Source organism: Dipteris shenzhenensis, chromosome 20, assembly GCF_047967505.1.
Source record: "Dipteris shenzhenensis isolate YYH24624 ecotype China chromosome 20, Dip_SZ_1.0, whole genome shotgun sequence".
In the NCBI taxonomy this organism is placed as follows: domain Eukaryota; kingdom Viridiplantae; phylum Streptophyta; class Polypodiopsida; order Gleicheniales; family Dipteridaceae; genus Dipteris; species Dipteris shenzhenensis.
The window spans coordinates 3,246,225-3,271,558 of NC_141615.1; the positions used below are offsets into that span (position 1 = coordinate 3,246,225).

Genomic DNA, 25,334 nt, shown 5'->3' on the forward strand with positions numbered 1-25,334 from the left:
TATCTATCTCTGATGCTGATTTTTCTTCAGGGCACATTTAGCAACCTTGGAAAAGGATAGACAGAACCTGCGATCTGTGGTCGAGGCTTTGCAAGAAGGTTTGTTATAGTTTAGGATGAGGGAGGTCTTTGCATGCTTTGGGATTCAGTGTAGGAGGACATTCTTAATGGAGTCAATTCTTGGCTAGATTCAAATAGTTTTTAACTGTTTTAGAATATCCTGAAGCTTAAATGTTGCAATTGCAATTGTCTTTGTTTAAAGAAACTTTAATAGTGTATGGCAGTGGTAGGAAAGTGTTCTCTGTTGCATTGTTTTTAGAATGGAAGGATGCTCATATTGTCTCTCTAAAGACACTTCTCATGCTTCTCACAAGAATTATGTTATGATTATCACATCGTAGTGAGATTGGCATGCAGACTTCAGCTTAGAGGTGATAAATATGTTGGTCTTATTGGGCAGAAGTAGCCCAATCTGCCTAAAATTGCTGGTTTTGATGATCTGTTTGTCTGGAAAAGATGAAGGCTGGGTAGAAAAGATGTATTGACCATCTTGAAATTGTATATTTGAGGTCGCCATGACGAAGCCTCAAAATTTGATTGTGAATGGCTTCAATGATGCATAGGCAACTTTGAGCAATGTGAATGAACTGTTCGATAAGGACGATGTGCAAGGTTATGCAACAATGCAGAGATGTATACAGACAAAGGAATGTAAAGAATTTGAGGAGGTTGAGGCACAATATACCTGAGAGGAGATTTAGGTGACAGAGGTTGAAAGAAGACTTAGACATAACGACAGCAAGAGATTCAGATACATTTAGAGATTTAGCAATTAATGAGAGACATGAGAATTTACAGATTTGTGAGAGAGAAAATGAAAATTTAGAGGAAATTTTGAGACAAAGAGATCCAAGAGAAGTGACGAATCTTCATGGCATTTTATAGAAACTGAAGATTTAGTGGCCCAACCTCCTGAAGACAATATTCAAACCCCAGCCTCTAGAATATTCATGATAGATTCAGAGTTCTGCAATTCATACGTATTTAATCCAAACGAAGAAGGTTTTGGTTACTGAATGGTTTCACAAGGCACGAGTCTTCAACATATTCAAATTTTTAAAACTAAAAAGTCAGGGACCTAGGTGCAAAGAAAGCGAAGTGGCTGCATTGTGAAGCTCTCGCTTGAGTCTGTAAGCATAGTGTGTGTACGAGAGTGTTTGGATGGTGCTTGGGAAAGTAATATTTGAATTCAATATACAAAAGTAGGTATTAAGTGTTCAAATACATTTGTCTTCGTTTGCAACAAGTTATTTCTGCAATCTCTCCTAGGACAAGTTGACTCTACAGCGAAGACATGCTAGTTGTTCTATACCTTGTATTGATGTGTTTTGAAAGGCAAATGAAACTTTTTTGCTAATCAGGTTGCACACTTTAATTCACAGCAGTTCTAGGCAATTCACACTTCAAAAGAACTTCGATTTGTGGCTGGCAAACGACACAACTGAAAGTGGAGGATGTGAACACGTTATAACCGAAGTGGACTTGGGGTATACAGCAAGGCAAAGGTAGGACCCGCGCCTCAGCTTCTTCAGCCTTTATCTCTACCTCAACCTCAACTCCCGCTACAGTTTCAGTTTCGTTTTCAGCTCCAGCCTCAGCTCCCTCTATCTCTACCTCTACTTCGACTTCAGTCCCCGCTTCAGGCTCAGCTCTAGTTCCAGTGTCAGCTCTCTCTACATCTACGATCAGTGACATACTCATGCCCATGGCGCCGGTTGTTGTTCCCTTCCCCTTCTCTCCTGTTACAGCTCTCGCACAGCTTATGAGCCCTACTTCAGAGGTGTTATACACTGTTCCACATTACGCTTCACTCTCCCCTCTCCCTTTCAGTCAGCCCACGCTCCCACATCCCGCTGGGCATGCCTCATCCATTCCACTGTCATCTCTGTTCCTCACTCAGTCACCGTCCAGTTTTCGGACTCAATCCCACACTTTCATGCCACAGTCACCACAGTTTCAGCATGGACATGGGTGGGCTGATACACCAGAGGCCTGTGAGACCTTGCTCATGAAGATACATAGTTTCCGTGAGTGTGAGATGGAGCTGACTCGCTTCACACGAGAGCAGGTCCGCTTCAACTAGGAACAGAGCCGCATCATACAGGAGCAAGCTAGGGCCATTTGGGAGCAGGCGGGTCTTATTTAGGGACTCGGACAGGATATCATGCAGCTCCGACAGGAGGTCACAGCCATACACACTGTCCCAGGGAGTACCCCGGTGGTCGAGGCACAGATTGCGAGCATGCAATTTGCTATTGAGGAGACTTCCAGATGGGTTGACGTGGCCAAACGGGAACCCGCAAGGGTAACCATTTCGGCTACCCTCATGGAGCAGCAACAGAGAGCCAGTAAGGCTCTCAACATCAGAGTACGCGGGATCCCACGCACTGAGGCTACACCGATGGTAGATGCGACTGCGTTCGTGGCCGCTACCCTGGGTGTGGCTAAGCACAGGATAGAGAGGGCATGGCGGGTGGGGAGAAATAACCGAGAGCAAATCCTTGATCATACGGTTCCATGACACTCAGGCACGACTTTCAGCTCTACGACGCAGGTCAGTCCTTCGAGATCGGCCAGCGATCTCTATGTATGAGGACCTCACATCTCTACAGGTTGAGGAGAGGCGCTCTTTGTTGCAGTAGTGGGATCACGTCCGGAAGGAGGGGAAGTGGGCAGTGGTATGAGAGGGACGACTTCTTACAGGCCCCCGTAGGGCACCTGTCCCCTCCTACACAGGGAAGCGGGGTCTATGGAAGCGGGGTCTATGAGACTCAGATATCCGAGACCCTGTCTTGTACCATTTGGAACTGTAATGGTACTTCATGGTCAAGACCAGGGAACTTCTCGGAATCCTATACAAGCCACGACATAGTCTTTTATACAAAGACTCATCAGAGTCGAGAGCGCCCTCTTCCAATAGCGGATATACATGGGAGTCTTGGTACAGGAGGAGTTCGAGGTTCAGGTGGAGTTGCAGTCCTTTTCATATCCACACTTCGGGGGATCATTTCAGTAGAGCAGAGAGATACACATTCCAGATTTCTTTGGATCCGGATTCGACACATGGATAGTCGGAAGACAGAGATGAGACGAGGGGTACAGTAGGAGTTCGAGGTTCAGGTGGAGTTGCAGTCCTTTTTATATCCACACTTCGGGGGATCGTTTCAGTAGAGCAGAGAGATATACATTCCAGATTTCTTTGGATCCGGATTCGACACATGGACAGCCGGGATCTGTTTGTCGTAGTTTGCTACTTCCCCCCTGAGACCTCCCACTTTGCTAGAGATGTCCGAGGTGATGATGAGACATTCCCATTTGCTGTTCTTTATGAGTCCATTATTGACTTTTCTAGCCGCGGAGAAGTCCTTCTAATGGGGGACTTCAATGCGAGGACAACGGCCCATCGGGTACCACTTCTTGACTTCAGAGACGATTCCACCCTACTGCCAGATATTGACCTTGAGGAGGCAGGTATGCTACGGGTTTCGGCTGACAGGCGAGGTCCATTCTCATCTTATGGGCAGGCCCTATTAGACCTCGGCAGGATACATGGTCTCATTATCTATAATGGTCTTGACAGATGGCCCGCTTCGGGTCGTTTCACATGCTTTCCACATGGGGGAGGCTCCAGTGTTGATTACATCATGGGATCCCTTGTCTTCACATCTCGCATTACTCACTTCACTGTAGCACCTCTCCCCCCAGGGGTTGATCATACATACCTTTTCTTTAGCATCTCTATCTCCCTTCGCACAGCACCTTCCACCCCACTCAGTGCTTACTGCACCTACCACGATATACGCTTTGATCGGGATCATTCACCTTCTTACTCTAGCCGTCTGTACATACTTCTCACTTATATTGACTTCATACCCCTTTTAGAGGATCGTGCTGCCCTTGTTACTCGCTCACTACACGAGGCTGCCATTCACGCTTTCCCCCACACCACCCACTCCACCCACCCACCACCCGTTGGAACCGTACCCTATAATAGTTTGTACGATGATGAGTGTAAGGCTTTACGCCGTCAACTCAAATTCAAAACAAAAAAAAGTCTTCCAAGCGCACCAGATACGCTATATGAATACTGTAGACTGGTACGGAGGAAGAAACTAGACTTCATTCGTCGGAACGAGGAGGAGCTACTGAACATTTTGTTTAGTAACAACTCTAAGGACTTCTGGCGGAGATTTCTAGGATGGTCCCCTCCGCCACTCACTGACACTCAGATCTGGTTTGATTATGCACACACACTTTATGACATCCCAAATCAGCCAGTCCCTAACCTCACACACATGCCTCGTCCCACATCCTGCACCCTCTTCACTAGAGGAGGGGTAAAGATTGCCGTAATGAAAGTTCATAATGGCTGAGTTTGGGTCACCTCCTTTACAGCTAGATGCTACATTTCAGGTCATCACATAGCTGTACCGAGTTAGGGAATATGGGGATTATACCTCGGGGCGTAGCAGGCTACCATGGATAGCTCTATCCAGTTCTATGGCACTTGCAGCAGGAGGAGACCAGAGGTGCTGGTATGCATGTACAGAGAGATGGTTTGAACGACTGGGGCTCCACATGGATAGACTACCTCCCTTCCAGTACAGCATGGATGCTCCGTTTCCTCCCCTCTTATGACATGAGGTCAACCAGGTTATGCGTGAGGATCTACTACAGCTACACACATTTCGGACCTGATTGGGACCGAGTGAACTCCCAGTGAAGCTAAGCTTCTACAGAGATTACTTCTTACATATCATAGCGGAGGGTTTCATTGACCCACCAGGATACACACAGATTCACCTAGCCCACTCGCTGAGGATCTCTCTTGGGCAGTTCCAGGTCTCTTCACACAGACTCCGCATCGAGAGCGGCAGAGCAGAGCGACTACCCAGGGAGAGGCGCATATGCACACTGTGTGACATGCAGGAGGTTGAGATAGAGGAGCATTTCATCTTCAGGTGTCCTGTGTACTATGAGATCCGAGGACGTTTCCATGCCCTCTTTAGGGATAGTTACAGGATTTTGGCCTGTTTCCTCTCCTACTCAGACGAGCGGTGTTTGGCAGGTTTGATTCATGAGGCACTTAGACACCGGGAGAGGATACATTGAGCACGAAGACAGGAGCAGACTTCTTCCTCGGCTGATCCCTCTGAGAGCTCTATCACGGAGTGCTTTCAGCTAGATCACATGGACCCCCACGAGACGAGGCCTCGACATGACTGTGACCCGGAGGCAGTGACACGACAGCTGAGACAGCGGGTCGACACACAGATCACACTTAGGGACATCCCCTCCTTTAGAGTCGGAGCTTGACCGACGGTGGTCACAGTAGCCGTGGTCAGATGCAGAGCTACGACCAAGAGACGTGCCAGGACCGCACCTCTAAGTGGCCGACAGCACTTCATGCCTCCATTGCCCCATCCATCTTGATATCTTGCTGCTGCCGATGATGATGATGATATTTATGACGATGTTGAGACTGATATATAGTCGACCATCGACATGACTATGTTGTACTTAGGACTTAGTATTGTGATTCTGCATTTTTGCATTTTGCATTGGTATGGATGCTCGTTTAGTAGCTCATTAGTCCAAGAACTAGAATGCATGCATTTGCTTACCTTTAATGGGTTAAATTGTTGGATATGCTGCTGCTCCCTGCTGCTCCTGCTGCCCTCTTTCCTGCTCCCCTCCTTGCAGCCCCCTCCCTCCCCTCCCCCCCCGACTCCCTTCCCTCGCTGCTGCAGCCCCCCCCTGCGCGCTGCCTCCTCCCCCGCGTGCTGCCTCTTCCCTCCCCTCCCTCCTACCTGCTGCTCCCCCCGCCTCCTCCCTCCCCTCCTTGCTTCTCCTCCCTCCCCTCCCCCCGCCTCCCCCCCCGCCTCCCCTCCCTCACTGCTGCAGCCTCCCCCCGTGCGCTGCCTCCTCCCTCCCCTCCCCCCTACCTGCTGCTCCCCCCGCCTTCCCCAACCCCCACCGCTCTTTCTTTGCTCCCCCCCCCCCTCTCCTCCACTCCTCTCCTCTATCCCCCCCTCCTCTCCTCTTGCTGCCCCCCCTATCCCTTTGCTGACTCCTCCTCTGCTCATCCTCTCTTCCTCCTTTCTTTCACCCTCTCCCCTCATTTGGAGTACCCTATTCTCCTTTAGGGGTCTCCTGGGCTTAGGAAAGTGGACGGAGTTCTTCCTTGCGTTTGAATCAGCCTTTTCCACCTCGATTGACGAATGGGTTTTCACTCAGTCAATCCGTTACCGCCCACATTGGCCGTGAGAACCGTGACTTTCTCAAAAGACGAGCTACAGCAGTTGCAAAAGGATTTGGAGCATGAGTGTTCCACGACTCTTCGCACGCATCCATGGCTCCCACCCCTCCAGGTCACAAGCTAGAGATTGGATGCTTGCGGTGCTTCCTCAGGAGCTCGCCCCCCACCTTAAGGATGTTCATTTGTTGGGACGAGGTTTCTTTCAGGTGTGCCTAGATTCCTCGGACGTCACGAGAGACCTGCTACAGACCGGGTTTCTATTTCTAGGCTACAGGAGGATTTTTTTGTTTCCTTTAACTGGGCTTGGACCCAATTGAAGAGGACAAGTAGGGAGTTTCTATTTTCATCAAGTTCCCTAGTCTCCCCTTAGTTTATCACCGGCTTCTTTCAGTTATTGGCGAGAGGTTTGGTGTAGTAGCAGAGATCCCCTCTCTTCCTGGCGAGCCCTCTTCGGTTACTGAGGCAGTCAGGATGGATGGTGTATCCAGGGTTAGGGTCATTGTCCAGGACCCTAATATTTCAGATGACCACATCATGCTACAGCGACCCGATGGGTCCTTCTTCCGCCAGAGATTTGAGGTTGCAAGTCGGCAGGACCAGTGCAGGATTTGCAAATCCTCGGGGCACTTCGCTAGAGATTGCCCAAAGAAGAAAAGAGGCTTAGAAAGCAACCAGCTCGTACTAGCTTACGACAGAGAGCAAGAGTAGGACCTATCGCTCCACAGGCATCGCCTCAAACACGGGCTCCCCTCCTCCTAGGGCTACACGAGTCCCTCCTGCACCCCGCACCACCTCTAGCCCACGGTGGGTTTTGAGGCCCTCTACTTCAGATCACATATTCACCGCTTCGGAGGCTACCTCTTTGTAGCCTCGGGAGGAGACTAGTGTTCAGGAGCCTTGTTCGACTCCACCCTAGGATCAGGCTGTACCTTCCTCAGTAGCCCAGGTTGTTGGTACCTCATCCGCAGCACTTCTTGATCAGGACTCAGTACAGGTGCCTCCTTCTGTGGATAGAGGGAAGGGTGTCTTACATTCTCTCCCTGCTTCAGTAGGAATCCTTCGTACCCCCTCCCCAGGATTGGCTCAGCGGAACTCCTTTTTCGATCTGGAGGATCCCTCTGACCTCCCAGATGATGATTTTGTACCTTCCACTTTTGGAGAGCTAGTTATCGGCATCCCTTTTGAGATCTCTCTCTCTCTCTCTCTCTCTCTCTCTCTCTCTCACTCTCTCTCACCTGTGGACTTTCCTCCCCTTGGACCTTGTGTGTATGGCAGGAGGTCAACTCCGGTGGAGGGTTCTTTTTTTGCCACCAGGTCGGGTAAGGTATTCCAACCCGCTTCCTCCCACCGATGAGGATAGCCACTTGCAATATACAGGGATTGCGCGGCATCCCTCATCGCCGTCGTAGACAGCTAATCAGGAATCAGCTCCATCCAGGTGTTTCAGGTGGTTTCCTAGACATGCTTCTTCTTTAGGAACACAAACTGGATGTCAGAGATTGCTTCAAGTCAGGTAAGCTGCTTTCAGGCCGGACTTTTTGGCTTCTTGTCTTGGGAACCAGAGGAGGTAAATGCATATCAGTTTCAGATTCTATTCTCCCTCTGATCATTGGACACTGTACCATAACCCCCTCCAAGGCCTAGTGGGTTCTACTTCTAATTGACGGATGTAAGTTTGGCTTCCTCAACCTCTATGCTTCGAACAATAGAGGGGACCATGTTCTGTTTTGGAAAGAGTTGCTCTCGTGGGCTGACATTGCAGATTCGTGGATTATTGGAGGTGACTTCAACATGGTTGAGGCACCTTCTGATAAGCAAGGGAGCAGAGAAGGTGGTATTCATTCCCTCGAGAGAGCAGCTTGGGATGCCTTCTTGTTCAGATTCAGTGGCAGAGATGTTTGGTCAGATGATGCATTTCATGTTTAGTCTTAGTCACTTTTGTTTTCATGGTCGAACCATAGGGTGCACATGCCTATCCATGCCCGGATTGACAGATTCTATGTGGATGATTGGGGTGTTGATAGAGGGGGGACAGTTTGCATTGCACGTAGTGTTTTCACTTCCGACTATTTTCCGGTAGTTTTGTCCATCTCAGAGTCCCATCTGAGAGGACGGTCTCACAGTATCAGGATGCCCGATGCCTTATACACGGATGAGACCCTCACAGAGGCAGTCTTGGAGATCTGGGTTTCTCACATGCAGGGGGGGCGGTCCTTCACATGTGGCCACAGCACTTGCCAGTATCAGCGACTTTTCTCACTCTGTTGCTAGTGCTCGGCGAGGTGAGGTACTCAAGCGGGAGATTGGTATCCGCCGACAGTTGGCAGCCTTGCAGAGGGAGGAGCAAAAATGACCATCAGATGCTTGGGTACAGGAGCGCCTTGCTACGGCAAGGGTTCACTTGCAAACATTGTTCTCTACACTTGGTCCCAAACATAGTAGAGAGAGTGTTAGGCAGCTTATTGACTTTGACGGCGTTTTACAGTCTCATCCGGATCGTGACACATAGGCCAGAGATGTGGCTAGAGATGAGATCCGGCAGAGTTTACCTGTGTTGGTCACACTAGAGATGATATGCTCACTTGATGCACACTTTACCAACGCAGAGTTAAAGAGTGCTCTCTCCGTCCTTCATAAGGGCAAATGCCCTGGTTCCGATGGTCTTACTCCTTTTTTTACAGCCTTTTGGGATTGATAGGTGATCATATTACTTCAGCCTTGCAGGGCATTTGGGACTCGGGTGAGATGCCTGACTCATTGAGTGAGGGACTCATACACCTTATCCCGAAAGGTGGCAACATGAATTTTGTATCCCATTGGAGACCCATCACTCTTTTGGACACTCTGTGCAAAATCTTGGCCAAGGCGATCAGCGTCCGGTTGCAGCCCCTTCTTCCAGACCTCATCCATGATACTCAGACAGGCTTTGTGCATGGCAGGAGCATTTTTTATAATATATTTTCCTTTTGGGAAGCCACAGAGTGGGCTATGCAGAGCGGGCAGAGGCTGGCAGTTCTACTCGTGGACTTTGAGAAAGCCTATGACATAGTAGATTGGGGTTTTCTTGAGGGCACTCTTCTACAGTTTGGATTTTCAGATGCATGGATTAGAGGGGTGGCCTCCCTTTGCAGATCAGCCCACAGCCAGGTTTTGATTGGAGGGGTAAGAGGTGATAGGTTTCAGATTTTCAGATCAGTTCGTCAGGGATGTCCTTTAGCCCCCTTCCTCTTTGTGGCATAAGCTATGAGTATCTTCCTTAGATCTCAGGCTGAGCTTTATGGGTTGAGATTGCCCTTGAGATAGGAGCAGGAGCTTCTTGACTATGAGTTGGCTGATGACACTGCTATTTTTATTGAGGCCTCTTTGCAGTCACTTGATTCTTTCCGGACAGCCTTACTTATTTTTTGCTCAACTGCAGGGGCACACATTAATTGGCATAAATCCTTTGGCTTTTGGATCAGTGATGAGGACACTATAGGCTGGGGAGTTGACATTGGTTTTTCTTGGATTCAGAGGGGTGTTCATGTCAGATATTTGGGATGCCAGGTAGGATTGGGCATCTCCAGCACAGTAGTTTGCCCCAGTACTAGAAAGTATAAGGAAAAAGCTCCTTTTTTGGAGCTCAGCCAAACTCGACCTTGCCTCTAGAGTTGTGATAGTGAACCAAGTTCTCTTGGCCACCGCTTGGTTTGTGTGTTCTTGCTAGTGCCGGTCTAGGAATTGCATCACTTTGCTCATTAGACTAGTCACGAATTTTTAATGGAGTGGACTTGATGGCATGGTAGATGTTGCAGCGAGGGTGGCCTAGGGGACCATTATTCTCCCTACTTGGGAAGGGGGCCTTAATATCATTGATCCGGACTTGCAGTGCAGGGCATTGCTTTGTAAGGTGGTGGTGAGGGGACTCATGCCTGGGCAGGAACCTTGGAAGGATTTCTTTTTTGGACGCATTCAGGCTTGCACACCTACCTTAGGAGATGATTGGGTGGACAGCCCTTGCTGGATTTTTACTTCCACCTCTCTCAGGTCTCCTGTCTCTCCTCTCATGACTGCCATTCTCAAAGCTTGGGGGAGCTTTAGGAACACTCTTCGAAGGGTTCCCGTCCTCTACCCTTGAAGAGCCGATCATTTGGAACGATAGTATACTTGATGAGCATGGCAGACCTCTGGGCACTCCCCATTATATGCAGTGGTCTGAGTGGGAGAGAGGCCCCGCCTACACAATAGGCACTTGGAAGGCTCTTATTAGGCTACTTGAGGATCAGAGGCTACAGTCCGTGAGTCACCTCAGAGGGGTAGCACGCAGAATTCAGCAGATAGATGCAGCCATCCCGTTGGATTGGACAGTTGAGATGCCTATTACTTCCACCACTTGGATGTAAGCTTTTTTTAGGACAGCAGTTCCTCTACAGGTGATCGCTCTTCAAGGTCCCGATGAAGATGCTCTGGTCTTTGACGTTGGGGATGGAGGTTGTGGTTATATGGATGATATTCTTCTAGAGGTTGCCTTTCAGCCTGTCAGGATTACTTGTTTTGTGGACCATGGAGTGGGCTTGTAGTGGTACTTAGACCCCGACCCTCTGCTCTTGGCCCTGGGATCCTGGAGGTTGTGGTTATATGGAGGTGCACCTATCAGGTGCTTGTAGTGGGACTCAGGAGAGCGGGAGTGGATAGATCATGGGCACCGAGAGAGGGGGATTCCCTTCTTTCACTTCACGGTTGGTAATGCCAGGAGATTTCAGCTGAGCAATAGAGGTTGGATTCCCTCTAGAGTCCCCCATTGGGATAGCTTCTTCATCACCACAGATTTGCGTAGGAATTTCTGGAGGAGGCTCTAGAAATCCCTCAGAAATAGAAAGATCACTATTTTCTTTTGGCTTTCTATTCATGGAGGGATTGCAGTGAACCTGTGGAGATCACGATTTGGGGCTGATCCCACTTGCCCTCGCTGTCATTCTGCAAAGGAGTCAGTGCGACATTGCCTTTGGGACTGCAATCAACCGATAATTGTTTGGAAAGGAGTTGCTCGGATACTCAGCATTTTTCATACTAACCCTTTCTTCATGACTTTGGGCTCGGTCGCATGGTTATCCCTTACTGGGCCCCAGGTGTTTTATGAGGGTGAGCCTTCTTCTTGGGCACTCTCGAGCTGCCGACAGGTGATAGAGCCCTGCTCTCTTTAGGATGTACCACATATTCCTTTCAGAGCTTCACATGTTTCAGTGGACACCTCTTGGGAGATTTTGGCTAGCATTTCCTTTTGGCACATTTGGAGAGCCAGATGCACAGAGGCCTTGGATGACACCCAGATACACCCATCACATGTGTTCACGGGTATTTGGAAGTGACACGGTTCACACTTTGATAGCCATATGGGCTAGCATGCAGGGCCCTTCACAGGAAGCCTCTTCTAGGAGGATTGTATTTCTTCGAGTTTGGAGGGGTTCTCCTTTTTTCTCGGAGGTTGCTACCGGATTGAGATGGCACTATCAGCCCCAATCCTTTCTTTTTGGCTCTTGAGCTTTTCATGCTCTAACGGTTTTCTTTAATACTTAATAGAAGTCTCTTTTTTGCCCCCCCCAAAAAAAAAAGGTTGGATATTGTCGGTTGAATGTGTAGGGCCAGGGATAATGCTAAATTCCCCACTTTTAAAGGGGAAAAGAAGCAAGATCAGAGGGCCCATTAGAGCCAAAAGCAAAATCCAGTGCCTACTTTTGGAGAAACTGACTTTTTCGAGAAAGTATAAAGCCCAGCTTTTTGGGGAAGCTGCCTATTCTAGGCTAAGAAAGCAGCCCCCAGCTTTTAGAAAGTGTATGCTTTTTGGCTACTTCGCCTAGTCTAAAAACTAAGAGTCCCCTTGTTGTCAAGGATGTTGAGATTTGTACTCAGCTGACTCGTTTGTTCTATTGCAATAAAGACCTTTGGGAGGGGGGGGGGTAGCCCTTATTTTTGGCCCCTAGTGTGGTGTCTTGCTCTTCTGGCCCCCTCACTCTTGCGATTCAATTGCAGCTCCGTGTTGAAGTTCCCTATTGTTGTGCCAAAGTTTCCAGCCACTAGATGAAGTAGATACTGAAGTGCGATTTGCCCCTACGGGCTGTGATTTGTTGATCTCACGCTGCGATTTGGTCTTAAATGCTGCGATCTGATTTCCAGCCATCTGTTGTGATTATTGAAGTGCAAATTAACTACAAGGTCTATGATTTGATTGTTGAAGTCGAGTTTAAAGTCCAAACACAAGGTTTCAGTGGTATCAGAGCTTAGCCTTGTCACTTTCCTTGTTGACAACGATCCATAGTACTAGTAGATTGAGGAGGGATACCAACGAATTGGAGAAAACTACAGTTACCCAGTCAGAAAGAGAGATTTTAGTGCAAAGTCCAAGCAAGAAGCTTCGAGTTTGATTGGGATCCAGTTCAGCCTGCTCAGCTCGATCAGTTCGCCTCAAATTTGTGAACAAAGCACGTGTGATTTGACCTGCAAGCAGCCCCATACTTTTGGCAAAATTTGGTATGGGAAATTCAGCCTTGATTGCTGTCTCATAACAAGGTATTTTAACCCGAGATCAGTCCTAATTCTTGACGACTTGATTCAGCCCTGTTTGGTGTCCGGAAACAGCAAATCGTTTTGCTCAGTCACTGCCAGAAAGTTGACCCTGATCAAGTTTTTTAGCTACCCAAAATGTGATCTACATTTTATTATTCCTTTTCCAACGATCCAATTGTTTTTGGATCAATTAAGCTTGCAAGCAGCTCTGTTTTTATCTCTATTAACTGTTGGTTTCAGAACATGGCAGTTCAGCCACTAGACGACCTAGACAGAGAGGACCTAGAGGGATCTTGACGGAGATTTTGTAAGAGCTAGAATTCAAGAGTTGGACACTTTGAAGAAGATACCTCGATTTTCAGCATCTTTTCAGGACCAAGTACATGTCAAAGCAAGGTTCGGTCTCTAAGGAAGCAAGCTGGAGGTCTCTAAGGAAGCTAGACCATCAACATCCTCACGGGAAGGAGTCCTCACCCAAGTGGAAAGCGAAGGCAATTGCCTACCCTCAAACCAAGAAGCTCAAGAGAGAGTCATCTAGTTTCGTAACGTCTTGCAGTACAAGCTCCTTGGCCACTTCACACAAAAGACATCGGGGAAAGCATTCAGAGACCAAAGAGAACAAGTTAAAAGAGGGGGGCAAGTCTGTTCGCATCGACACTTATGATGGAGCTTATGGATGCACAGAGAAAGCTATGAAGTTTATACACCAATTTGATGTGGCTTTTGGTACCCTTCCAAGATTCGGATGGTAAATTTACATCTTACTGACATGACCAATGCTTGGTGGAGTGCCTAGTTAGTTGCTGGGATAGCTTCGAAAACATGGGAAGAATTCAAGAAAGCCTTCTATTGGCAGTTTCTTGCAAAGCAGTTTGTGGACGAAGTACATATCGCATGGAAGGGCCGCCATATGGACGAGGATGAGCCTATCGAAGCCTACAAAAGACGTTTTGGGATGCATATTTGCAAGTTTATTCCTTTCAAGAAATCTCGGATGGCGTTCAGCTTTGGAAGTACTCGACATGCTTACCACCCAAAGTACGAGCTTTTGTGAACATCCTACCTAACAAAGAGATTCAGGGTCTTTTGCATTCAGCTTAACTCGGAGTTCTCATGCACACATAGGATCATCCTTCCTTCAAGAAAGTAAAGAAAGGGGGGGGGGGGGGGGGGAAGATTGTACCAAGAGGAACGGGAAAGAAGACCTATACGCCACCGCGATTTGAAAAGAAATAGTCTCGGTCTCAGAAGCTGAGGGGTGAATCAAAGCCCTACAAAAGAAAATCCAAGCTCACTCGAGAGTAGATCGAGACCTTCTGAAAGGAAGGCAAATGTTTCAGATGCAGGACTGAGGCGCACTTGCTTGCTGACATGAAAGGATCAAGAATTTGAAGGATTAGAAAAAGCCTAAAGAACTGCCAAAGACATTGGTGGGATGAGTCCTTGACGTACGAGGGAGAGAGGGCAATCCAGAGGAACGGGAAAGAAGACCTATATGCCACCGCGATTTGAAAAGAAATAGTCTCAGTCTCAGAAGCTGAGGGTTGAATCAAAGCCCTACAAAAGAAAATCCAAGTTCACTCGAGAGTAGATCAAGACCTTTTGAAAGGAAGGCAAATGTTTTAGATGCAGGACTGAGGCGCACTTGCTTGCTGACATGAAAGGATCAAGAATTTGAAGGATTAGAAAAAACCTAAAGAATTGCCAAAGACATTGGTGGGATGAGTCCTTGACGTACGAGGGAGAGTGGGCAATCTAGAGGACAAAGAATTGCCTATGGGACAAAGTAAGAGATCAGAACGTGTTGATTTGATCCAGGAGCGACGGAAAATTTCATTCCACATGACCTAGGTTTGCAGCTAGGGATCAAAATAAAAGAGTTAGGGCAATCTCTTGATGTTGGGCAGATTTTCGAAGGACAGTCATGACTAGTGATGCCTCTTATTGGCAAGGTTAGAATCCATATTCAGGATTATGTGGATCACGAGGACTTCTTCGTCTTGCCATTTGATCAATTTGATGTAGTTTTGGGGATGCCTTGGTTCCATAGGAAAGGTGTACATCTCATCATTCCCGAGAGTACACTTGTTTTCACTCATAGGAACAAGGAGCATTCCTCCCCTTTTTGTTCACTCGTATCGTTAATTCAAAAGAAGGATGTGTCTTATCGTATGTGTGTTGACTATGGAGCCCTCAACAATATGACTATCAAGAACATGCTTTCGATTCCATGCATAGATGATGTGTTGGATAGATTGAAAGGAGCCATTATTTTCAACAGGATTGATTTAAAAGATTGGTTATCATCAAATAAGGATCCATCCCTAGGATATCCATAAGACGGCTTGTTGGATTATACGAGTTCTTGGTCATGCCTTTTGGCTTAACAAGTGCTCCCACCACCTTAACAGGATGATGGGCTGGTCAGACCCTACATACATTTCACAGTTACCTTCTTTGATGACATCTTGTGTTTTCAAGGCCAGAAGAGGAGCATAAGAGACATCTAGCCATCGTGCTCGAAGAAATACGAGACAACAAGCTGTATATCAACAGAAAGAAAAGGGAATTCTTCTTGGATGAATCCATTATCTTGTCATATTATTCGCAAAGATGTAGTATGGATGGATCCCGTAAAGATCAGAGTCATCCAGGAACTGCAGCTTGATCCTACTACAAGAGATTCATCTGACATTTTGCTGATATTGCAGCCCCGTTGACCAAGAAGTTTGCTGCTTTTAGACGGGGGGGGGGGGGGTGACAAAGGACAACACTCAAGGAAAAGTTCTCCGTAGATCCAATTCTTGTTGTTCCTAACTTACACAAGCCCTTTGATGTGGACTGCGATGCATGTGGAGGGTGTGTAAGAGATGCTTTTCATCAAGATGGTCATGTGGTGGCCTATGAAGTCGGAGATTGCGAGATGCAGAGCTGCATATGGGGACAGATGAGAAAGAGATGCTGGCTGCCATTCATTCTTTGACTATCTTTGGGGACTGATTTCATGGTCAAGACAATCACCGAGTGCCTTGCTGCCCCGCATCCGAAACACTTGCCTTCCTTTTACATGCGGTGTCTTGCTCTTCAGGGCCTCTCACTCCTCTTAAGGGGCCCCTAGTGTGGTGTCTTGCTCTTCAGGGCCTCTGACTCCTTGTGTGACTCTTGTTGAAGTTCCCTACTGTTGTCTTGAAGTTTCCAGACTCTTGTTGAAGTTCCCTACTGCTGTCTTGAAGTTTCCAGCTACTAGATGAATTAGATATTGATGTGCGCTCCTAAGTGCTGCGATGCTGCGATCGGATTTCCAGCCATCTGTTGTTGTGATTATTAAAGTGAGAGTTAACTAGAAGCTGTACGATTTGATTTTTGAAGCTGAGTTTGAAGTCCCAACAGGGGTTCAGTAACTCTCTTGCAGTGAATGCGAAAAACAGTCTTTAAAAGCATCTAAAAACATAAATGTTTCTTTATCTTGAGGATCCGATTCAGTTTTTGGTTCATTCTCTTTTCCCCAACAAAAGTCATGTGAGCAGAAATCGAAGACTTTATGACTTTTCCACAGAAATAGATACAGCTGGAATAGTTTCTCTTCTTCGTTCAGAAATAATCCAATGCTCTCTGTTTCTCTGTCGTAAAACCAGTGTTCTCTCGGGCATCATGAGGTGCACTCCTTTCCTATGTCACCAAGGCATCTCCAAAACTACATCGAACTGATCCAATGGTGAGAGAAAAAAGTCCTCGTGATCCCCATAATCCTGGATATGGATCCTGGCTAATTAGAGGTGTCTTTGGTAAATTTCTTGAATGCTAAACTGATGCAATAGTTGGGGGTTCCAACACAATGGAGTGACCAACTGTCGTTGGAATATCTGCCGAGCATCAAGAGATTGCCCTAAGTGTTCTGTCAAGACTAGGTTATGTGAGATGAAGTTATCTGTCGCTCCGGGGTTGAACAAAATCAATATGTTCTGGTCTCTTAGTTTGCCCCATGTTAGACAAAGTTCTTTGGCCTCTGGATTGGCCATTCTCTTGAGTACGAGGGACTCCTCCAGCCAAAGTCTTTGGCGGTTCTTTGGGCTTTTTTTACTACTTTGAGACCTTGGGCTTTTAGGGGCAGTCGGCAACCAAGTGCCTTGTTGCCCCGCATCTGAAACACTTGCCTTCCTTTCGGAAGATCTTATTTGTTGTAGAGTGAACTTGGACTTTCCTATGCAGGACTTAGGTTCGTCGCCCCTTGGCTTCTGTTGGTGGGACTCTTTGTTTTCAAATCATGGTGGCATAGAGGGCTTCTTTCCCATTTCTCCTTGTACAATGTTCTTCTTTTTTGATCCCCCTTCCTTCCCTCCTCAAAGGGAGGAGGACATCATGAGAGCAATTGAAGTTGAGTGTTTGAGGTTCTGAATCCCAATACTTGGTAGAGATTTATGAAAGCTCATACTTTGGGTGATAATCTTGCACGATACTTTCAAAGTTGTAGCTCATTTTTTGGGATTTCTTGAAGAGGAGAGTTTTGCAAATATCATTTGGGATTTCTTGAAGAGAAGAGACCTGCAATATGCATCCTAAAATCTCTTGTTTGTATGCTTCGATAGGCTCGTCTTCATCTATGTGGATGCCCTCCCATGCATTATGTACTATTCGTCTATGGAAGAAACTCCCGATAGAATACTTTCTTAAATTCTGCCCATATTTTAGGAGTGCACTCTACCAGGCTCTGGCCGTGTCTTTGAGATGTAGACTCACCATCCGAAGCTTGGAGGATTCTTGATACTTCTCGGTACCAAAAGCCACGTATCATCTTCATAGGTTTCTCCGATCGTCCATAGGCTCCATCATAAGGGACGAAACAAACAGACTTGCCTCCTCTTTGAACTTTCTCTCCTTGGTCTTTGAGTGCTTTCCTCGATGTCTTCTCCTTGAGTTGTGGAAGAGAACAATGAACTCGTCCTGGAAGAATTGCTGGCAATGGACTAGGAGAACGCCTTCTCAAACTTTGGCGCTTTTGTGGGGATTCTTTTGAAGCAATCGATGGAGGAATAGCAAAGCGCCTTTGACTCACTTCCTTGGGAGAAGAAACGGTTGTGTGTTTGGATACGTGCTCCATGGAATCGACTTCAAAGAGATGCTGAAATCAAGGGATCTTCTTCAGAAAATAGAAGTCTTAGATTAGGGCATCTACAATTCTTAATCAAGGTCATCATCTCCTCTATAGGTCCGCTCTTGCTTGGTCATCTAGTAGCGGAGCTTCCGTTCTCTGAAGCCATGAGTGTTGAGATAGATCAAGGCTGGACTGTTTCAAAGCTAGATTCATCCAAAAACATTGGATCATGGAGATAGAAGCAACCAATTCTGGATTGCACTTTGGACGGCGCCAAGAACTTGAACAAAGATCAACTTTTCGTGCAGTTAAATCAGCAAAACGATTTGCTGTTTTGTGACAGCAAACAGAGATGAATCAAATTTTCAAGATTTAGGACTGATCTGGCCTGGAAATTCCCTGTTAGGGGGCATCAAACAGGGCTGAATCAATTTGTGAAGCTTTGGGACTGATTGCCGGTTGAATAGCACTTGATCTCCAGGCTGAAATCCTGAACTGGAACAAACTCTATGGGCTGAGCAAGCTGCGCCTGTAAATTTCGATCGATTTGGGCAGCTCCTGGATTTGATCGTTGGCAATCGGAAGCTCCTCTTGTTTTGTTGATGACATTCCCTTCAAATCACAATCAGGCTTCCACTTTCTCTGAAATCTTGGGTCGTCTTCACCAAGGGAAGTGAAGATGCTGGCTTGACACCACGGAAACCTTCTTTGCTAATCATTTGGTAGCTCCACACTTTAGTTTCCAGCAGTTCTAGGCAATTCACTCTTCAAAACAACTCTGATTTGTGGCCGGAAATTCAGAACCGCAAAGAAACTTAAGCAAGGGGGCTGGAACTGAAGTCACAATTGAGGGAGAGAGTGAGAGAGAGGTGGGGAGAGAAAAACACAGCATTAGGGGCCAGAAATAAGCCCCCCTGCCCCAGAAAGCTAGAGCTTTCAGCCAGGAAAAGCTGACTGAAAGGCTTTTTCTTCCCATCAGCAGAAATTGGTGAATTTCTCCAAGTGGGCCCTTCCAAAAGCTGGTCCTCCACCTTGATGCACTTTTCCCCTTAAAACGTGGGCCTTTTTGCACTCTCCAAGGTCCAACACGAATGCATGCATTCTTTTTCTTGGAATAATCCTAGTCCTTTGTGGGCATCCCCACGGTGATCACTAACAATGCAAAACAAAACTTGCTTTAGTTAACCAAAGTCAACTTTCTTTGACCGAAGCCAATATTGAAAGATTTCTCGTTATTTTTTGAGAGAAGTACACAGTTTTGTGACAACAAATACTTTTGCAAAGACTTGTATAAGTTGTTCTATACCTTAAGAATGAAGCAGCGAAGGCCAGCAAAGATGATTTGGTAGAGGAAAATCATCCTCGCAAACCTCTTCTTCTTGTAAAGGAGGCCCATCTCATTCGTGGTTATGAGCACAAAGATCTTTTGTGGTGCAAGAAAGTGATGATGTAATTGCAGCTATACCTACAATGATGCCTATACTTAAGGACACAATGTCTGTTAAGGGCATGGATATGCTAGTGGACATATCAGATATGCCTATACAAGCACAAAGCAGAGCTTATATGTTGCCACGAATTAAAAAAGACAGCAAGGTATGATGGCTTCCTTGAATTCTTGGTGTTTTGATTCAGGTGCTTCTAATCGCATGGCAGGGAGAAAAGATTGGTTTTCCAAGTTGCACCAGAGGCCGTATGGAACTTTGGAAATAGCCTATAGCACATAATCTGATGTTAATAATGTTGGAATAATAAGCCTCAAACGTTCTATGAGCTCCATGTCAGATGTATTCTATGTTCCAGGCTTAGGCAAAAATCTAATTTCAGTTAGAAAGGGTCTGAGGCAGTAATGCAGAGTTGTATTTAAAGAGCATGAGTGCCTTGATGACCTTTTCACCTTGAAGGGAATGGTGAAAAATAATGCTAGCATAGTTATCATAGACCAGCTGAGTGTATTGGCAGCATACATTAGTATATGTATGAAGCTTGCAATGCTGCACAGAAAACCCTTTGCAAGGACTACCAAGAGACTTAAAAAGTAATGCTAAAAGACAATCAGGATGTACAAAAAAGAACCTTAGGACTGATAAAGATGGAGAGAGAGCAAGAGAGTGAGCTGAGAGCTTGAAAGCTTGAAAGCTTAGTTGCAATAGAAGAGTGTAAGAGATACAACTGAAGGAGTGAGATGAGGTTTTGTCCTAGTGACAAAACCTTAGTAGTCACTAACCATAGTTAGTGGACTAACTGCGGTTAGGGGGAAAAACCTCTTAAAGAGAGAAAAGGGCCCCTAACTAGCTTATTAAATTACATTGGTCACTGCTGAATTATATCTATAATTCTAACACCCCCCTGCAGTGCCAATGTCATGTACAAGGATGATTAATCACCAAACGGATATAAGTTCAAGGCACTGCGAAATGCCTCAAACTTTTCACGTGGAAGTGCTTTGGTGAAAATATCTGCAACATTGTCATGTGTGGACACAAAGATCATACTGATCTCTCCTGCATGCAACTTCTCTCTGACGTAGTGATAGTGAACCTCAATGTGCTTCGTGCGAGCATGAAACACTGGATTCTTTGCCACTGCAATGGCACTCTGACTATCAGTGAGAATTGGAGAAGGACCCTCCAATGACAGATGAAGATCAGCAAATAGACGACACAGCCAGACACATTCAACTGTTGCTGTGAAAGCTGCCCTATACTCAGCTTCACATGATGAGGTAGCCACTGTAGATTGTTTCTTGCTCAGCCAGGAAATGCAAGCTTTACCCAAAAAGAAACAATTGCCACTAGTGGACTGCCTAGTGTCATAATCACCAGCCCAATCTGAATCACTGTAGGCATGCATCTGCAAGTCACCCCCCTGGGAAATAACAAGCCAAAAGACTTCGTGCCCTGCAAATAACAGAAGATGCGCTTAATTGCCTGCCAATGCATAGTTTTTGGGCTGTGCATATACCTGAGATACTGCAAACTGAATATCAGGTCTAGTGTTGCAGAGATAAATGAGGCATCCAACAGCCTGACTGTAAAATGTGGCATCAACTGATTCTCCTGCATCATGCATTGTGAGTTTCAGCCCCAGCTCCATGGGAGTGGCTATGGGCTTACAATCATGCATGTTAAATCTGTCCAAGAGTTTCTGCACATACTTGGACTGAGACATAACAGTGCCACGTCTCTCTTGAGAGAACTGGATCCCCAAATAAAAGTGAAGCAGCCCCAAATGTGACATGCCAAAGTTGGTCTGCAAATCAGCTTTGAAATCTGCAATATTATCTTCATTGGACCCTACGAGCAGTAAGTCATCAACATAAAGAATGATGACTAAAATTTCCCCCCCATCCTTCTTGATGTAGAGGGTGCTCTCAGTAGGACTATTGTGCAGCCCCTTGCTGGTCAAAAAGGCATGAATCTTGGCATACCATGCACGAGGGCCTTGTTTCAGCCCATACAAAGCTTTATTTAGCTTGCATACCTGAAGTGCATTTTCTGAAATTTCAAAGCCTGGAGGTTGTTTGACATAAACCTCTTACAACAAGTCTCCATTTAGGAAGGCTGTTTTAATGTCCAACTGATGAACATTCCACTCAAAATGTGCAGCCATTGCAATAACAGATCGGATGGTGGTCATCCGGGATGTAGGAGCAAAAGTCTCCTCATAATCTATGCCCTTTTTCTAAGCATAGCCTTTGGCAACCAGCCTTGCCTTGTATCTGTCAATGGAGCCATCTGGCTTCCGTTTCACCTTGAAAACCCATCGTGTACCAATTGCGTGTTTACCTGGTGGCAAGTCTACGACATCCCAAGTCTGATTTTTCTTAATGGACTGCAATTCATTGTGCATGGCATTCATCCAATGCACATTGTCCTTTGCTTCTTCGAATGTTGTAGGCTCCTCCTCATCGAGAAGAGTACCTGCATATGCTGATTCCACTGAATTAGCACCTTCCATGTGCCTTACTGCACTGCGAGTCCTGCTAGGTAATGGAGCATCAATCTTACTCTCCCTGAGAGTCTGTAACAGCTAGTTTGGGACTGTTTTTGCTGCATGTATGTCTGCAATTTCTTGCTGAACCACCTGTTCCACTGCCTGTGGAGGTGGCAAGACATCCTGTGGCTGAACTGGAGCATTGGGAGATGGCTGTAAATTCATTCCACTGCCTGTGGAGGTGGCAAGACATCCTGTGGCTGAACTGGAGCATTGGGAGATGGCTGTAAATTCTGATTTGCATCAGAAATATCAGCAGGGGAACCCAAGGCAATGGGTAGCAACCCTTCAAAAACATCCTCTGAAGAAGAAGGCATATGAAATTCAGCCTGAGTGTGAGCTGAATTTTCTGCAAATATCACATCTCTACTGACAATGATCTTGCGTGTAGCAAGATTGTAGAGACGGTACCCCTTGCTTTTTGCACTGTACCCAACAAATATGCACTTAATTGCCTTATCTGACAACTTATGCCGAAATTCAACTGGCACATGAGCATATGCAAGGCATCCAAAGACACGGAAATGATCCACTGAAGGCTTTCTCTTATTCCAAACTTCATAGGGAGTTTTTGTTTTCAAAGCCTTAGTGGGAGACCGATTTAAGATGTAGTTGGCACACATTAGACCTTCAAGCCAGAATTTGTGAGGCATGTGTTTGCTTTTCAGCATACATCTGTCCATCTCCATAAGAGTTCTATTTTTCCTCTGAGCTTTGCCATTTTGCTAAGGGGTCAGCCTCACTGTAAGCTGATGCACAATACCCTTGCCTTTCAAAAAAGCATCAAAATCTGCAGACAAGTATTCCCCGCCTCTATTTGTGCGCAATGTCTGTATCTTGAGTCCAGATTCATTTTCAACCATGGCTGAAAAGTGTTTAAACACCATGAACACTTCTGATTTGCGCTTCAGCCCAAAGACCCAAGTGAAATTGGAGTAATTATCAATAAAAGTAACAAAGTAGAGATGACCACCCAATGATGGAGTCCTCATGGGACCACAGACATCATTGTGTATAAGCTGTAATCTTCGGACAGCTTTAACTCAACCATCCTTTTTGAAGGGGAATCTATGCATCTTGCCTAAAATGCACCCTTCACAGGCATGTGGAGGAGGTATCTTAAGAGGTGGCAATGCATCAACCATAGAGTGCTTCTGAAGTGTCATCAAGCTGTTGTAATGCATGTGGCCATATCTGGCATGCCATAACTCTGCATTCTAGTAGTAGGAGTAGAAACTGCAAGAGCATGGGCTGCTCTTTTCTCAAAAAGATCAAGCTGAAAAAGCCCACGCAGCAGAGTACCAGATAATCTCAAGGCATATCATTTTCTCTGTCTCGGACAGCACATTTGTCATCCTCAAAGATGACCCGAAATCCAGCCCTGTTAAGAGTGGACACTGAAAGGAGATTCTTGGTGATACCAGGCACATACAAGACATCTGAAAGTCTGAAAACTGAGCCATCAATGGCGGTAAGCTCAACTTCTCCTGTACCACGTACTGAATATGACGAGTTGTTGGCACAAGTGACTTTCTTACCAACGGGAGGTGGATGTAAGGAAGTGAAGAGACACTTCCTAGAAGTGATATGCTTGGAGGCACCGCTGTCAAAATACCAAGTATTCAGCGTTTCATTGACACTGAAAGCTGATGCATCCGTGGAAGGATCATAACTGCAAGTCAAAAAGGCATATGTATCATCATTACAAGTGGCTGTACTATCCCGAGCATCTGGAGCAGCCAGCCTAGAATCTGAAATGCAAGATAAAAAGGCATAATCTTGTCCAACAAAGTTGGCTGTAGCATCCCCACTGTCAGATGCATGAGGAGCTGAATCTGAAACAGCCATACCGGAGCTGTTTTTCTTCTCTTTTGCAAGCCTTTTCCTGCATTCTGCAATGTGATGACCTGGCTTTTTGCAGTAATGACAAAAACTCTTCTTCTTGGGCTTACTTGCATCATTCTTAGCCTTTTGTGAAGGCTGTCCTGACCCACTGGAAGGTTGATTTACTGATGTCTTTAGCTGTCCCTTTGTTTTTGACTTGAACTTTGAGAGCATAGCTTGTTCACCTGCACGTGAAGCCATGTTTTTCCTGGTTTGCTCTTCCTGAAGCAAAAGTCCTATCAACTCATGAAAAGTGAGAGGATTTGCACCCCCCCCTCAATGATAAGTTCAACGAGGTATGAAAACTGAGATAAGTCTTAGGAAGAGAATTCAGAGTGGTGGTAATCATCTCTGAATCAGGAATAATCTCATCAATGTTCAATAATTGCTCTCTGAGATCCTGTAGCTTTGTGAGGTGGACTGACATGGAGTCACCCTCTTCCATATGTGTATCACTTAACTCTCTTTTCAAGAAAGATACCCTTGCATCATTCCGGGCTGCATACATGCTTTCTAAGATATCAGACACTGCCTTCGAGGTCTTACATGACCGGATATGCGGAATGATAAATCTTTTCACTGAAAGAGAGATGCATGACAAAGCTGAGGCATCCGGTGAATCCCATCTCTTCTGCTCTGGAGTGGTGGCTACAGCTGCACCAACAACCTGTCCTGCAGTTGCACCGTGTGAACGACCTCTTCCTCCTCCTTGTTGGGGAGGGGTATTAGGTGCCATACCTGCTAGTCGGATCTCATCCCCATTCACATAATCCCACAGAGAAATCAGAATATTGCATACCATAAAACTCCAGAGGGAGTAGTTGGTACCATCCAACTTGTCTTCCTGTGAAAGACCACCGAACTGGAAATCATTCTGATTTTGCTGGGCCATGTCTGAGATAGAGATTACAGCAGATACACAACTGAATTCCCTTACCGGGAATGAAATGCACAACTCCCAAAAAACACAGCCAAGCACTGGCTGAAAATGCAACTCAGATTTCTGCAATTTCTATGTCAGAAATCTGTCAAAGCATCAAAACTCTCCCACAATCTGCCAAAAGTGCTGCAAAACACTTACAGAAAGGCAGTGTGAACTGAAATCTCCAAAATTGCTCTCCCAACACAAAAGCCCCAAAATAGGCTTGAAATTGCAACCAGAAAGGGGCAAATTGACCAAAAGCCCCAAATGTTGTAAAAATTGCGCTCTGTCTGCAAAAGCCCCAAATTTCACTGCGAAATTGCAGTGTAATCACAAAATCCCCAAATTTCTGCAAGAAATTGTACTGCAAAACTGAAAGCCCCAAATTTCGAGCTTGAAATTGGAACTAGAAAGGGGCAAATTTACTAAAAACCCCAAATCTGCAATTTCTGAGCAAAAGCCCCAAATTTCAGACCAGATCTGTGGATCTGTCTGCAATGCTTGCTCCAAGTGCAGCTCCAAATTTCATCAACACCTGCAAAGTGTTTGCAATGTCTGCCCGCGAATACAAAGGGCCGT

At 46.1% G+C, this 25,334-nt stretch overlaps 1 protein-coding gene across 4 annotated transcripts in view; it reads left to right on the plus strand.

The window, feature by feature from the left end:
* Positions 1-25,334, plus strand: part of BLI (protein BLISTER) — a 109,297-nt gene that overhangs the window by 67,986 nt on the left and 15,977 nt on the right. For all 4 annotated transcript variants that reach the window (XR_015542931.1, XR_015542932.1, XM_087391860.1 and 1 more), the window contains exon 8: positions 31-98. Coding sequence is in view for 2 of the 4 variants with exons in the window: in XM_087391860.1 (XP_087247986.1) it covers positions 31-98 (68 nt within the window). In the remaining 2 variants the exon portion in view is untranslated. The remainder of the gene's footprint in view (positions 1-30; positions 99-25,334) is intronic.